The sequence below is a fragment of the Macaca nemestrina genome, chromosome 8 (genome assembly GCF_043159975.1).
Source record: "Macaca nemestrina isolate mMacNem1 chromosome 8, mMacNem.hap1, whole genome shotgun sequence".
In the NCBI taxonomy this organism is placed as follows: domain Eukaryota; kingdom Metazoa; phylum Chordata; class Mammalia; order Primates; family Cercopithecidae; genus Macaca; species Macaca nemestrina.
This window is the reverse complement of record NC_092132.1, coordinates 12415410-12430993: the sequence shown is the minus strand read 5'-3', so window position 1 is coordinate 12430993 and position 15584 is coordinate 12415410. Positions and strand designations below refer to the sequence as shown.

Below are 15584 nucleotides of genomic sequence, written 5' to 3'. Positions count from 1 at the left end.
AGGAAGGGCAGAATCAGGAGCATTCCTAAGCTTCCAACTTGGGGAAGCTGGGTAGATTTTAAAAGATTAGGAATAGTGATACACCAATGAAGGGTTTTTTTATAGCTTCTATATATGTATATTAACATTCATTCAATAATTCCTGTTAAATCATTCCATTTGTCCAACTTAACCGTTTGAATATTCTTCATGATGTGTGGTTATATTCTATCTGCTAAATGTGAGAATGTCAAAAAAGAAAATTTGGAGACACTTTCTTGAAGGCATTTGCAATCACATTTCATTTCTACTAAAACCTAGAGAATGTTGTGCCGTCCAACTCCCAGGTGGAAATGAAGAACTATGGTTTTCTACATTGAAGACCATAAATGGCTCTATCAAGTGCATAGATGGATCATATATTTTCACTTTTTCTCTCTGGTATATCAGGTCCTATTTCTGTGGAAACAAATGCCACATGGAAACAGTAATTGAATTTCCTTACTTTGGTAACACTACATAACAAATGGATGGAAAGGGTAAGCTCTTAATTCGGCAGAAGACTAAGCAAAGCAGTAAACTTTATTTCTGCCATACCTTCCTGTAATATCCATTAAAAGAGGACATGGCCTTGCTGAGGGATGTTACGTGCTCTGATGCTGCCAGTCTCTCCCCTCCCACCACATTTTCCAGTTCTTTCTCTGTTGCCTGGTTACAGAAGGAAATTGGCTGACTTTCGTTTTGGCTTTTGTGTGAATCAAGAGGAAAAACATATTTTAAAAGTTGAGGGCGGGGTGGTTAAAAGGTAAGAGTTATGATTTTATGGAGAAAAATGGAGCTTACTTATATCCACCTATGTAACTGAGACAGCCCCTTGGTGTTCAAATTTTACATGTTTTTTCTCTTATTGTGGCTGGAGTCAGCCTAGGATGTTCAGATAGAATGACTTGACCATGCAAAGAGTTGGCTGAGTTGATCACTGTTAAATTAATAATTTCGAGGAAAGGTCAAGAAGCCCAGAAGAATGTTCTAAGTGTGTACACTGGGTGGGCATTATTGTTTTCTATTATAGGAAGTCTTATCTTTCCTATATTATAATATATATTACAATATAGGAAAATATTTCTTCTTATAGGAACCACTAACAGCATTTCAGATATGATTCTTGCCCTCAAGGAGACCATAGCTAGCCTAGACAAGACTACCCCCAAGGAGGAGTTAGCCACACTAAAAGCACATAGTGAGGCATTAAAGTCCATTGAGAATTCCAACGAGAGAATGCAGGCTGGAAGACATCATTTCATTAAATACACATAGAAATGTGTTGGTGTACTAGTTTCCTAGGGCTGCCATAACAAATCACTACAAACCAGGTGGCTTAAAACAACAGAAATTTATTCCCTCCTAGTTCTGGAGGCCAGAAGTCTGAAATCAAGGTGTGGGTAGGGCCATGCTCTCCCTGAAGGTTCTATGGCAGAATTCTTCCTTGCCCCTTCCTGGTTTCTGGTGGTTGCTGGCAATCCCTGGTGTCTTTGGCTTGTGACTGCCTCCCTCCAATCTGTGCCTCTGTCTTCACACAGCTTTCTTCCCTGTGTGCATCTTTGTGTCTTCACATGACCTTCTTATAAGGACACCAGTCATTGGTTTTAGAGCCCACCCTAATCCAGTATGACATCATCTTAACTTGGTGACATCTGCAAAGACCCTATTTCTAAATCACATTCTGAGGTTCCCTGTAGACATGAACATCATGTCTGTGCAGGGAGGGGACACTATTCACCCGAGTACAGTTGGCAAGTGAGGTCAGATTTTCAGAAAGTGAGCCAGTATTTACGAGACTTGCCTTAGAAGGGATCAACCTCTAGTGAGAGCTAGGGGAGTGGTCATGCCACCTGGAATAGTCACTCCTCCAAAATGACCCCACAGAGGTAGCTCAGGGGAAAGGAAAAAATAAAACGACACAGAGAAGAAAGTGGTTTCAAACGTAGGTGTCCTTGATTGAATGTTCTGGCATCTTACCACCTGAAAGATCTGAGGAGCTGTCTCAGGATTGCTCGTGACATTAAAACCTTTTCTCCCATTTCACTTTGTCTCATGCAGCTGAAGGCAGATCTTGTGCCTCCAAAAGGCAGCAGGCCTTGTCCAGACTCTACTTTGGGACCTCAGGCTACTTCAGCCAGCACGACCTGTTCTCTTCCCCGGAGAAAAGATGGGCCTCTCCGAGAGTAGCCAGATTTGCCACATCCTGCCCACCCACAATCAAAGAGCTCTTTGTGGACTCTGGGCTCCTCCGCCCAATGGTGGAAGGACAGAGCCAACAGTTTTCTGTCTCAGAGAGTCTTCTCAAAGAAGCCATCCGAGCGATTTTTCCCTCCCGAGGGCTGGCTCGTCTTGCCCTTCAGTTTACCACCAACCCAAAGAGACTCCAGCAAAACCTTTTTGGAGGGAAATTTTTGGTGAATCTTGGCCAGTTTAACTTGTCTGGAGCCCTTGGCACAAGAGGCACATTTAACTTCAGTCAATTTTTCCAGCAACTTGGTCTTGCAAGCTTCTCGAATGGAGGGAGACTAGAAGATTTGGCCAAGCCAGTCTCGGTGGGATTAGATTCAAATTCTTCTACAGGAACCCCTGAAGCCGCTAAGAAGGATGTTGCTATGAATAAGCCAATTGTGGGCAGCTTTGGCTTTGAAATTAACCTACAGGAGAACCAAAATGCCCTCAAATTCCTTGCTTCTCTCCTGGAGCTTCCAGAATTCCTTCTCTTCTTGCAACATGCTATCTCTGTGCCAGAAGATGTGGCAAGAGATTTAGGTGATGTGATGGAAACGGTGCTCAGGTCCCAGACCTGTGAGCAGACACCTGAAAGGCTGTTTGTCCCATCATGCACGACAGAAGGAAGCTATGAAGATGTCCAGTGCTTTGCCGGAGAGTGCTGGTGTGTGGATTCCTGGGGCAAAGAGCTTCCCAGCTCAAGAGTGAGAGGTGGACAGCCGAGGTGCCCCACAGACTGTGAAAAGCAAAGGGCTCGCATGCAAAGCCTCATGGGCAGCCAGCCTGCTGGCTCCAGCTTGTTTGTCCCTGCTTGTACTAGTGAGGGATATTTCCTGCCTGTCCAGTGCTTCAACTCAGAGTGTTACTGTGTTGATGCTGAGGGTCAGGCCATTCCTGGAACTCGAAGTGCAATGGGGAAGCCCAAGAAATGTAAGTCTGTGGGTATTCAATCTGCAGGTTCCCTGAGTCTCTCTTTAGGCCCTGACCTAATGCAGTACAGCAATAGAAATCCACTCCTAGCCAATGCTTACACTTCAGTTAAAGATGAAATTGACTGCTTATGTTAAAAATGATCCCGGAACGCCTAGATAATATTAATCAGACCTAGGAGTAAATAAGGAGATTTCTTTGGCCTTAAAGAACTGCCACATTTTTGCAGTGCTGATCACTAACTGATTTCAATGGTGCTGATTTAGTCATGGGGCAATGCCTATCTAGATATTCTTTACAAATTTAAGCTTCATGTTATTTCTATGGCTATATGAGGTTTTAGATGGGGTTTGGACAGTTAAGTGGTTTTATCTTAGTCTTTCCAGTTTATTAAATTTCTTAAACTGAAACACCTGCTCATTGTTCCTCCCCAGGCCCCACACCCTGTCAATTACAGGCTGAGCAAGCTTTCCTCAGGACGGTGCAGGCCCTGCTCTCTAACTCCAGCATGCTACCCACCCTTTCCGACACCTACATCCCACAGTGCAGTGCCGATGGACAGTGGAGACAAGTGCAATGCGATGGGCCCCCCGAGCAGGTCTTTGAGTGGTACCAACGATGGGAGGCTCAGAACAAGGGCCAGGAGCTGATGCCTGCCGAGCTGCTAGTGAAGATCATGAGCTACAGAGAAGCAGCTTCCGGAAACTTTGGTCTCTTTATTCAGAGTCTGTATGAGGCTGGCCAGCAAGGTGTCTTCCCGGTGCTGTCCCAATACCCTTCTCTGCAAGATGTCCCACTAGCAGCACTGGAAGGGAACCGGTCCCAGTCCAGGGAGAATGTCCTCCTGGATCCCTACCTCTTCTGGCAGATCCTAAACGGCCAACTCAGCCGATACCCAGGGCCCTACTCAGACTTCAGCACTCCTTTGGCACATTTCGACCTTCGGAACTGCTGGTGTGTGGATGAGGCTGGCCAAGAGCTGGAAGGAACGCGGGCTGAGCCGAGCAAGCTCCCAACATGTGAGCTAATGCATATGAAGAGCTAAGTGTGTGTGTATGTCTGTGTGTTTAATATATATATATATATATATATATATATATATATATATATATATATATATATATAAAGGATGTCTAGTGGGAGGGGATTGAGTGTCAAAGCTGGAATGGAGTTTAGAGATGGCTGAGAAAACCAAGGTTCACAGAGGCGAGGGGACTTCCCTGCATCGACACAGTGAGGTGTTGGCAAGATTGATACAGTATATTTTAAAGCTTTCATATAATTGATTACTTCAATCGGTGTCTTAGATTTTTACTGGATGTCTTCTGTGTGCAAAGCATCTTCATCTTAGAGCTGATGAAGGCTATAAAAGTGGAGATGACCTGGCCCTTGTCCTCCTATGGTTAATGTTTAGTAATCGCTCCTATGTTAGGTGCACCTTTTAATGGACCAATGAGTATTACAGTGAACCTGCTATTTGCACAGAATGCTGCTAGATGCGCAGACCTCAGGAGAGTGCCACCTGAAGTGGCTTTAATTGATTTGGAAGGATTTAACTAAGGAACTGATTGGAGAGCCGCTAATTGAGGTCTATACATTCAGCTTTGTGGCAGGTAGACTTATGGGAAAGTTATGACTTATGAGCCATAAATAGAAGGAAGCTGACACTGAGTTTCAGTTAAAATGCCTTCTCCCCTTTAGCCATGCCAGCAGTTTGAAAGAACAACCAGATATGTTCAACACTGTTATCACCAAATCCAAATCTCTCTAACCAGCCATTGCTAATATTATAGGTGATATGACAGCCGTTCAGTGAAATCTCTCAATTCATTCTTTGCAAGTTTAACATTGTCTGGACCTTTCTGAGTAATGTTAAAATACATTAGACTATTTTGATACTGGCTAAATTTTAGGCTTTAGCAGCAACTGGTTTTTAAAACGTTGGGTGAAAGTACCATGTGATGAGAACAGTAATACTCTTGGCATTTTGAACAACCCAGAGATGACAATGCAAGGATCCTCCATTCAAATGTCAAGTTCTAGCAATAGAACCCTCAAGGTTAACACATTGATTTTGGCCTGTTAGATAAGAAGTCTTACTTATTTTTGTGTTTTTTGTGGTAGAATCATTCTCCATACCAGTGGTCAGGTCTCTTACATGGCGACATTCCTATAATTTTAAATTATCTAAGACTAAATTTGGTCCTATTTGTATGCAATTTTAGGAGCGTGAGTTGTCGATAACCAAAAGTACCTAGTAACTTTATTTTATTTTATTTTGAGACTGAGTTTCACTCTTGTTGCCCAGGCTGGAGTGCAATGGAGCGATCTCAGCTCACTGCAACCTCCGCCTCCCAGGTTCAAGCAATTCTCGTGCCTCAGATCCTAAGTAACTGGGATTACAGGTGCCTACCACCATGCCCAGCTATTTTTTTTTTTTTGTATTTTTGGTAGAGATGGAGTTTCAGCATGTTGGCCTGGTTGGTCTTGAACTCCTGAGCTCAGGTGATCCACCTGCCTCAGCCTCCCAAAGTGCTGGGATTACTTTAGTGACTAGTCTTACCTTAGTCTGAATGCTGGAGAGAATGTTAGAACTACACTTAGAGTAATTGGCTTTTTTTTTATTGAGTAACAAGAGACTGGATACAAGACTATCCATTAGGGAGAAAATGTTAGAACTTCCATCTCTATTCAGTATTTTCTATCTTCCTTTCACATTTCTATTAATATTTTCGTTTTTGCTATTAAATGTTTAACAGCTGAAACAGCTAAAAATCTGCATGTAGTGTATTATTTTAGTAATTTGTGTATATGCCTTATAAAAAAAAATACCCATTTTGGGGGGTGCATATTCAAACTCTTTTGTTGATAAGGGTATACAATCAAAAGCGTTTGATACTCAAAGTGTAGTCCAGTGGCATTGGCATTCACTTTGGGAACTCGTTAAAGATTCAGGATCTCAGGCCCCACCTATTGAATCAAAACTTGCATTTCTACAATATTCCCAGGGGAATTCAGTACAGCCAAAAGCTTGAGGAGGACTGGCCTGGAGGACAGAACAGTAGCTGTCTTGTACCATGGCTCTACCATCTACTGCTCTGTGACCTGAGAGAGGCTAACTCTTTTGAGTCTTGGTGTCATCTGTAAAATCTGAGTTACAACACGTAACTGCCTCAAAGGCTTGTTGGAAGAATTACAAAAAGTAATAGATATAAAGTGCTGGACTTGGCACATAGGAAGTACTTAATAAGTGATGGCTGGATTAATACAATTGACAGTGAGTAATGAAGGGACCAATAACTTCCTACATGCATGTGTGGGTAATGGCTCAGGCCTCTAGGAATTTGAGTCTGCATTGCTATCTCTGGTCTGGTTGAAATTTTGCTGTCTTCATTTAATATGCGTTTATGAACTGCCTACTGTGTGCACTGTACTGTACGATGGGGAGACAGTCGTGTAAAGGATGGTGTCTGCCCTGAGACGCTTAGAGACCAGTGGGGGAAACCAAGGATGTTATCAGGAAAGTAATCAATGGCAATGGTGGAGCAGAGGTATGTACATGGAAAATGCAGTGGAGGGTGCTCGGAGAAAGGGGCTACTAACTCCTTGAAGATTGGGGTAAAGATTAGCTTGACCCCAACTACTGGGATGAATCTTAAGAGGGGTTTGTCCAGTCACAGATGTGGCAGGCCCTTTGCGACAGAGGAAATAGGATGCACTGAGTCAATGAAGCTGTGAGTGAGATGGAGAAAAGGTTATAGATGTAGGAGGGGAGGGGATGCAGGAGGGAGTGAAAGAAGAGGCGGATAGTAAATCGGGAACAGATTATAATTTTTTTGAGACAGAGTCTTGCTCTGTTGCCTATGTTGGATTGCAGTGGCATGATCTCAGTTCACTGCAGCAGGCTCAAGTGATCCTGCCACCTCAGCCTCTCAAGTAGCTGGGACTACAAGCATGTGCCATCACGCCCAGCTAATTTTTGCATTTCTTGTAGAGACGGGGTTTTACCATGTTGCCCAGGCTGGTCTTGAACTCCTGGGCTCAAGTGATCTGTCTGCCTCGGCCTCCCAAAGTGCTAGGATGACAGGCGTGAACCACTGCATACAGCTGGGGACAGATTTGAAAAGATCTTATGTGCCCAGTTGTAGATTTTCACTTTATCCTGGAAGAAATGGAGAGCAAGCCGAGGTTTTTAAGTGTGAGTTTTTGCTTCAGAGATTCAAAATCCCTGGGATTAATAGAATAAATTATTTGATAATATCCTTTTTTTTGAACAAGAAAACAATAACTTCACATTCTGGAAGTCAAAGTCTTTTGTTTTCTGTTGATCCCATGCTATCAAAAGAATCTGGTGACACCCCCACTGTTGAATTCACAATGTGATGTTTTAAGTAAATATGGCGAGGGTGGATTTTGCTAAGTGACAATGCCAAGGACAGCATGTGCCGGATGCTGTGCCAAGCACTTCAACTGCAACACTTCAAAGGCTCATTACAAAACCCCATGGACTAGAGGCCCCAATATTTCCCATTGCACAGATCAGGAGGCTGAAACTCAGAGAAGTTAAGTGCATTATCCATGGTTGCACAACTAATAAATGACCCAAAAATTGAACCCAAAGGTATGTGAGTGCCACGCTCTTTCCGCTTCACAGGAATAACTCTCTACTAACCTACAGTGCCTCCCTTCAACTTTTGATATCCATCCATCCATCCATCCATCCATCCATCCATCTGTCCATGCATCCATCCATCCATCATCTGTCTATCTTTCGTTAGAGAGAGCTAGTCAAGATCACTATTCCCAGAGTGAGACTGTCTAGATTGAAATTCTGAATCAGCTAATTGCTAGCTGGGAACTTGTTTACATTATATGACTTCTCCATGCCTCAGTTTCTCATCCGTAGCATGAGAATAAGAATATTTTATTGGGCTGTTGCATCGATTAGATTGTGTAGATGTGCTCAGAATGATGCACAGCATGGAGCAAATATGAGCTATTACTCATCTTACGCAGTGGGCCCTCCACAAATGGTGACTGAATGAGTGTGTGGAGGCAAAATAAGGAATATTCCAGGTCGTGGAAAGAGCTGCTGAGAAGGAAATAGCTGAGGCAAAAATGCACGCATGTGTGGGTGTGTATTGTGTAGTGTGTGTATGTGTGTGGTGTGGTGGGTGTATGTTTATGTATGTGTGTGTGGTGTTTATGAGGTGTGTGTTTCTATATGGGTTATGGTGTGTGAGTTTTTGTGTGTGTGGTATGTGCATGTGTGGTGTTTGTGGTGTGTGGGTATGTGTGGTGTGTGTATGTGTGTATATGAGGGTGGTGTGTGTGTATATGTATGTGTGTGGTGTGTGTCTATGTGGTGTGTGTGTGTAGTGTGCATGTGTGTGTATGGTGTGGTGTGTGTGTACTGTGTGTGGTGTGTATGTGTGTGGTTGTGTGTGTATGGTGCTTATGTGGGTGGTGTGTGTGGTGTGTATGTGTGTGGTATATGTGTATGGTGTGTGTGATGTGTCTGTGTGTGTCGTGTGTGTATGTGTGTGTGGGTGGTGTGTGTTTGGGGGTGGTGTGTGTGTGGTGTTCATGTGTGTGTGTGGTGTGTGTGGTGTGTATTTGTGTGTGTATGTGTGGTGTGGGGGGTGTGTATGTGTGTGGTGTGTGTGGTGTGTGTGTTAGTGTGTGGTGGGTATGGGTGTGGTGTGTGTAGTGTGTGTGTATGTGTGTGTGGTGTTTGTGTGTTGTGTGCAGGAGTGGTGGGTATGTGATCTCTATGTGTGTAGTGTGTGTGGTGTGTGTGGGGTATGTATGTGTGTGGTATTTGTGTGTGTGGTGTGTATGTTTGTGGTGTGTGTGTGTACATGTATATGTGTGGTGTGTTTGGGGTGGTGTGTGTGTACGTGTATGTGTGGTGTACGTGATCTGTATGTGCATACTGTGTGTGTGATGTGTGTGTGTGTGTGGTGTGTTTGTGCTGTGTATGTGTGTAGTGTGTGGGGGTTGGTGTGTATGTGTGTGGTATGTGGTGTGTATGTGTGTAGTGTGGGGGAGTGGTGTGTGTTGTGTGGTGTGTGTGTGGTGTGCGTGTGGTGTGTATGTGTGTGTGGGGTGTGTTTTGGTGTGTATGTGTGTAGTGTGAGGGGGTGGTGTGTATGTGTATGTTGTGTGTGTGTGGTGTGTGTTGTGTGTGTTGTGTGTGTGGTGTGTGTGTGGCGTGTATGTGTGTGGCATGTGGTGTGTGGTGTGTGTGTGGTATGTGTGTAGTGTGTGTGTGTGGCATGTGGTGTGTGGTGTGTGTGTGGTATGTGTGTAGTGTGTGTGTGGGGGGTGTGTGTGTGTGTGGTGTGTGTTGTGTGTGTGGTGTGTGTGTGTGGTGTGTATGTGTGTGGCATGTGGTGTGTGGTGTGTGTGTGGTATGTGTGTAGTGTGTGTGTGGTGTGTGTTGTGTGTTGTGTGTGGTGTGTGTAGTGTGTGTGTGTGGCGTGTATGTGTGTGGCATGTGGTGTGTGGTGTGTGTGGTATGTGTGTAGTGTGTGGGGTATGTGTGGTGTGTGTGTGTGTGTGTGTGGCATGTGGTGTGTGGTGTGTGTGTGTGGCGTGTATGTGTGTGGCATGTGGTGTGTGTGGTGTGTGTGGTATGTGTGTAGTGTGTGCGGTGTGTATGTGTGGTGTGTGTGTATGTGTGTGCCATGTGGTGTGTGGTGTGTGTGTGGTATGTGTGTAGTGTGTGGGGGTGCGTGTGTGTGTGTGTGTGTGTGTGTATGTGGGTACACATGCTTCATGGGAGTCAGAGGGAGGTCCACGTGGTGAGTGAGTCCATCTGGGATATTTTTATCCGCCTAGGTCCTGGCTCCTGTGAGGAAGCGAAGCTCCTTGTACTGCAGTTCATTAGGGAAACGGAAGAGATTGTCTCAGCTTCCAACAGTTCTCGGTTCCCTCTGGGGGAGAGTTTCCTGGTGGCCAAGGGAATCCGGCTGAGGAATGAGGACCTCGGCCTTCCTCCACTCTTCCCGCCCCGGGAGGCTCTGGCGGAGCAGTTTCTGCGCGGGAGTGATTACGCCATTCGCCTGGCGGCTCAGTCTAGTAAGTGCGGTGCCGTTCCGCTTTCTTACTGCATCCCTTTGGAAAAACAGGAGCTTAAATTAGTCTCTCCTCAGTCATGCTTAGGACTTCGTGGTTTGGCTTCCCCAGGCTGGTGGGTTCACGGGAAGAAAAGGCAAAGTGGTTTGGGGACGCCAGTCAACGCTGGAATGCTGCACCCGTCTCTAAAATGCTCCCTCATTCTCCAGCGAATCTACCCTAGGACAGGTTTCAGATGGCACCTGCCGCTCCCACAAAGCCCAAATATTCTTGTTAAAATGTCAGGGACCCAAGCCCCTGAATGCTCATACAATCCCCATGGCCTGCACCAAAGCTTCCCTCCATTTCCGGGGATTCACGAACACCACACAGGGGGAGGGGAGAGGAAGCCTCGATATTGAAGAACTATGACTCGTTGATCTCATCTGATCCTGAGAGTAACTCCAAAAAGCAGGAATTACTACCCGCATGCGACAGAGGCGTAAGCTCAGAGAGCCTGCAGTCCTCTGGTCTATAATAACAGCTGAACAATATTCTATTTTTTTTTTTTTTTTTTGAGATGGAGTCTTGCTTTGTCGCCCAGGCTGGGGCGCAGTGGTACAATCATAGCTCACCACAGCCTGGAACTCCTGGGCTCAAGCGATCCTCCCACCTCATCCACCCGAGTGGCTGGGACTACAGGTGTGCGCCACCATGCCCAGCTAATATTTGCACATTTTTAGTAGAGACGGGATTTCACCATGTTGGCCAGGCTGGTCTCGAACTCCTGACTTCAATTGATCTGTCTGCCTTGGCCTCCCAAAGTGCTGGGATTACAGGCATGAGTCACAGCCCTCCACCAGCTAAACAATATTCTAACCTCACCTTTGAGCAGGCACTTACTGTGCTAAGTAGATTATCAGATCTTCAAATTTAATCCTGTAACAGCTCCAGGAGAAAGATGGTATAATCGCCATCCACAATTCTTTGCAAATGGGGAAACGGAGTTTGAGGTTAAGTCACTTTCCCGAATTCACACAACTGATAACCAGTGGGCCTGGATGGGAAGCCCAGAGACCTGGTCCTCCAGCTCATCCTCTCAGCTCTCCTGTTCCCTGCTGGGCTAATTCCAGGTATTGCTGAGGTCGGTGCCTAGCTCTGCCTCATCCTAGAGCCCTTGTTCTTCATCCATGACCTCACAGCTGCTCTAGCAGGAGAGCAGGTCCCTTCCAAGTTTTCTCGCTGACCCCACATCAACTTGACAAGGACAAATGATTCATTTGTCTTTGAATCTTACTCAGGATCCACATCCTTGTCAAATGGTCTCAGCTGATTCCCTGTCTAGCTTTCCAGACTTGAGTCACCAAACAGCAAAGCAGTCCTCCCATGACAACATCTTCTCCAAGTCAAAGAGAATCCCTCCAGCAGGAGGGCAGCTCCCTGCCTTCCCATCCCCTCCAGCAGGCACTCCAGGGTGTCTACTACCAGCATGGGACTGGGTCTCAGTGATCTTTGTTCTAATACCACGTGACAATCTCACGCATGCCATCTTGGTTTCCTGCTTCTCTCTCTCACTAGACATCTCTTCTGGAGGACAAGGCACTGTGTCTTATTCTTTCCATATCCCTGGTGCGTGGCACAGTGCCTGACACCTACCAGGAGCTCAGTAGATGGTGGTTAACCATCCTTGTTGCTTCCTTCCTCCCTTCTTTCTCTCTCTTCCGTCCACTACCCTCACCCTATGCCTAGACACTGCTTTTCTCTGTTCCTCAGAGACTCGGAGACTTCTGCTTTTGGGAAGAACCCTGTTGTTTTACATTTTTGTACAAAGACAGGATTTGAGGTAATCAAAGAGAGAACTGGGATTGATGCCCCTTCAGTTGTGACTGCTTTGGTCAGGGAGGGAAATGTCGAGAAAGGGGAGGCAACGTCGCTGGTGCTGTTGATATTAGTCATTGAATGGCACGATGGCATTTTCTTTAGAAGTCGAGCTTAGAAGTTCCTCTCCAAGTAGCCACATGCTCAGCTTTGCATGTCTGAGCTTATAGAGAAAAGAGGAAGGGAGCATAGAGGACCAGGCCAGGTCTTTTCCCTGAGAGTCTGAGGATTGAGGGCCCAGAGCAAAGTACCTTTGACCACTAGAACATGGTAGCCATGTCTGAGGGCCTAATGAGGGTGGCGAAGGCCACGGGAGTACATGCACACAGCTGGGTCTGGCAAGCACTTGATGCTTAATGCCTGTCAGCTCCTTTGATGTAAATATCACAGTTGCCCTGTTAGGTGAGTGTTAGACCCAGTCCACAGATGAGGAAACTGAGGCTTAGAGAGGTTGGGCAACTTGTTCGTGATCACAGTTAGGAGGCGCAGTGCCGGGATTCAGAAGGAGGCCTGGCAGACTCCAGAACACAGTCTACTCTACCGGGCTGCTTCAGAGGTGGGTCCTGGTGTCTCCAGATGGGCTCTGAGACTGAGTTGGTGGCATCCTTGGATCTGCAGGCTCTCCTGTCTGGAGCCATGAAGCCTGTTTCTGAAAGGTGGGGAGTGGGGAGAACTGTCCCAATGGGCTGCAGGTGACTGCCAACAGTGCTGCCGCAGACGTACCCATTCTCCCTCCAGGATCCTGGTGAGGAACCCCAACCTGCCCCAAGTGCCAGCAGGAGTGGAGAAAGGGCTCAGGTGACAGTTCATGGCCGCCTAGGAGGAGGGTGGTGGTCGGGGCAAATCAGACTGAGCCTGGTAAGACCCAGACCAAGCTGATGTGTGTCCCACCAGCTGCCTATCCTTGCTTCTTCCTCTCTCCCTCATACATTCATTCATTCACTCTTTTTTCCCAATCAGTGATTTCTTGAGTGCCTAATATGAGCCAGACACCCCTCTGTTTGCAAAATAAACACAAATCTCTGCACCAAAGAGCTTAAATGCTAGTGCAGAGGAGACAAATCTAACACAATAAATGAGTATACTATGTACTATGTTGGTGGTGGGGAAAGCCATGTTCAAAGCTGAGGGTGGGTGCAGGTGCAGTTTCATTAGTAGGGTGGCCGGTGGTTCAACATATAAGCTCCCTCATTGAGCCTCTGTTTCCTCACCTGGGGTAAAAGTTCTGGCTTCATGGAGCCGCTGTGAAGATCTGATACTATTTTTGTGGATATCAAAGATTCAAAGGGGGTTAAAAACTAAACTGTAGGAGTTTGGTAGAGAAACCTATGAGGGTAGCTGACATTGATTGCCCTCTTGTGTTCCAAGGCCAACCCCTCCCCTTTCTGGCTATGAACCCTTGGTTAATTTGCTTAATCCATCTGTTTTTCTCATTTGTTAAATAGGATAATATGACATTTCTTCTAGATTGCTATGAGGATTAAATTAACTAAGGTATGTATTTAGCTAGCGCCTCACACTTAACATATGAGTATAGAGCCTATCTATTATTACTATTATCTCATGTGCCTGAAGACACTTCACTGACCTAATTATTTCTGTATGGAAGTTATTGTACAGGTCTACTATAATATTCTTTCAAGCTGCAGCCTAAGTGTTATTCTTAAAGGACAATCTGTTGAGTGTCTGCCTACTGTGCAAGGAGCCTCTGTAATACTGTGGGTTGAAATGTTTGTCAAATAAATAAATAAGAAGGCCTCCTTATGTTGGAACCAGGACATATATGGTTGTTCTCAGCAACAGAGCCCACACAGAGCAGGTGGTCATATTCTGCTTTTCTCCTTCCCTGACTCCAGCCTTAAGCTTCTATCAGAGACGCCGCTTTTCCCTGGACGACTCGGCTGGAGCATCCGCCCTTCTGCAGTTGGGCCCCTATGTGCCACAATGTGATGCGTTCGGAAGTTGGGAGCCTGTGCAGTGCCACACCGGGACTGGTAAGGAGGGATAGGCACCTTCAGGTGGCCAAGTGACACCCCTTTTTTTTATTTTAGAGGACAGAGCCCCACACCGGGAGGCAAATGAACTGGACTCTTGGGCTCCTCTTTAGCAGCTGGTGACAAATTCCTTAGCTTCTCTGGCCTCCAGTTATCTCACCTGTGTAACAGGAGCAGTGACCTTCTATCGGCCTGAAAGACAAGTGGGTGGTTGCTGGGGCATCAGAGTGATTGTGGACAATGTCCAACTGGGGGTCTAGACTGGGGACAGAAGGCGACCAGGCTTGCACTGCTGTGAGTGAAGAAGGAAAGTTGTTTATGGGACCCTCTGGGGTAAGTCCCTAGTGCAATTCCTGAATGTCCTCCCCTTGGCTCTATTCCAGGGCACTGCTGGTGTGTAGATGAGAAAGGAGGATTCATCCCTGCCTCACTGACTGCCCGCTCTCTGCAGATTCCACAGTGTAAGTAAAGCCAGCAGAGCTCTCCTCTCAACCCCCATTGGTGGGCATCACTGGCCTAGTCAGCTGTGGTTGCCCAACCGCTGGAGACTCCATGGCTCAGCCCTTCAGCTAGGCCCTGGGCGCAGCCGGATGCATTTCCCAAGTCTCCAGGCCTGCAAGCTTGCACTGACCTTGGCCCTTCCTAGTTGGAAGGCTCACAGCTTTGCAAGTGGAAAGAAACAGCTGAGACTTTTGAAGGAACCCTGGTTCTCCCACTCTGTACACCTGCTGGGCAGTTTCAGCCACTCCTGTAGTTTCAGCAACCGCCTCACATCTGAACCTGCAGCCCCAACCCCTCTCCTGAGGCTCAACAGTGTGTAATCCGCAGTCCACTTGACATCTCAAAGCTGGCATGTCCCACATGAGTCTTTGTCCTCTGAGGTTCTACCTCTCTGTGAAGAGCACCTGCATTCACCCAGGCCCATGACCCTGAAACCTGGGGTCAACCTGGGATCCCCTCTTTCCCTTGGCTCCCACGACCAGTCCTTTATGAACACCTCTGTCTCCCACAGGCCCGACAACCTGCGAGAAATCTCGAACCAGTGGGTTGCTTTCCAGCTGGAAACAGGCTAGATCCCAAGGAAACCCATCTCCAAAAGACCTGTTCATCCCAGCCTGCCTAGAGGTAAGGGTCTGGAAGCACAGGATTGGAGCCGGGACTTGTCCCCGCTGGTCGAAGATGATTTTTCTTTTTGTTCAATACATTCAGCTTAGTTAAGCGTTCTCAGCCTGGGTGTTTGTCTGGGCCTGCTAGAACCTGGTTCTGTGACCTTGGGCCATTTACTTACCTTTTCTGTGTCCCAGTTTGTTTTGTTTAATCATAAGATCAGGCCACATTTTGTCCTAGCTAATGCTAGGATTGTTTTGAGATTCCAAGGAAATATCTTTCATAAGAACTCTTTGAAAAATAAACAAAACATGCTATCATATTTCTCCTAAAGGCATCTTGGCCAAGGCCCTACGCTCACTGCAT

General features: G+C 46.3%; 1 protein-coding gene across 2 annotated transcripts in view; it reads left to right on the top strand.

Moving 5' to 3' along the window:
• The window catches only part of LOC105492833 (thyroglobulin), a 273233-nt gene that overhangs the window by 16960 nt on the left and 240689 nt on the right, over positions 1–15584 (top strand). For both annotated transcript variants that reach the window (XM_011760101.3, XM_011760100.3), the window contains exons 9-14: positions 2080–3180; positions 3615–4199; positions 10024–10263; positions 13974–14111; positions 14495–14572; positions 15124–15236. In XM_011760101.3, the coding sequence (XP_011758403.2) occupies positions 2080–3180; positions 3615–4199; positions 10024–10263; positions 13974–14111; positions 14495–14572; positions 15124–15236 (2255 nt within the window). The remainder of the gene's footprint in view (positions 1–2079; positions 3181–3614; positions 4200–10023; positions 10264–13973; positions 14112–14494; positions 14573–15123; positions 15237–15584) is intronic.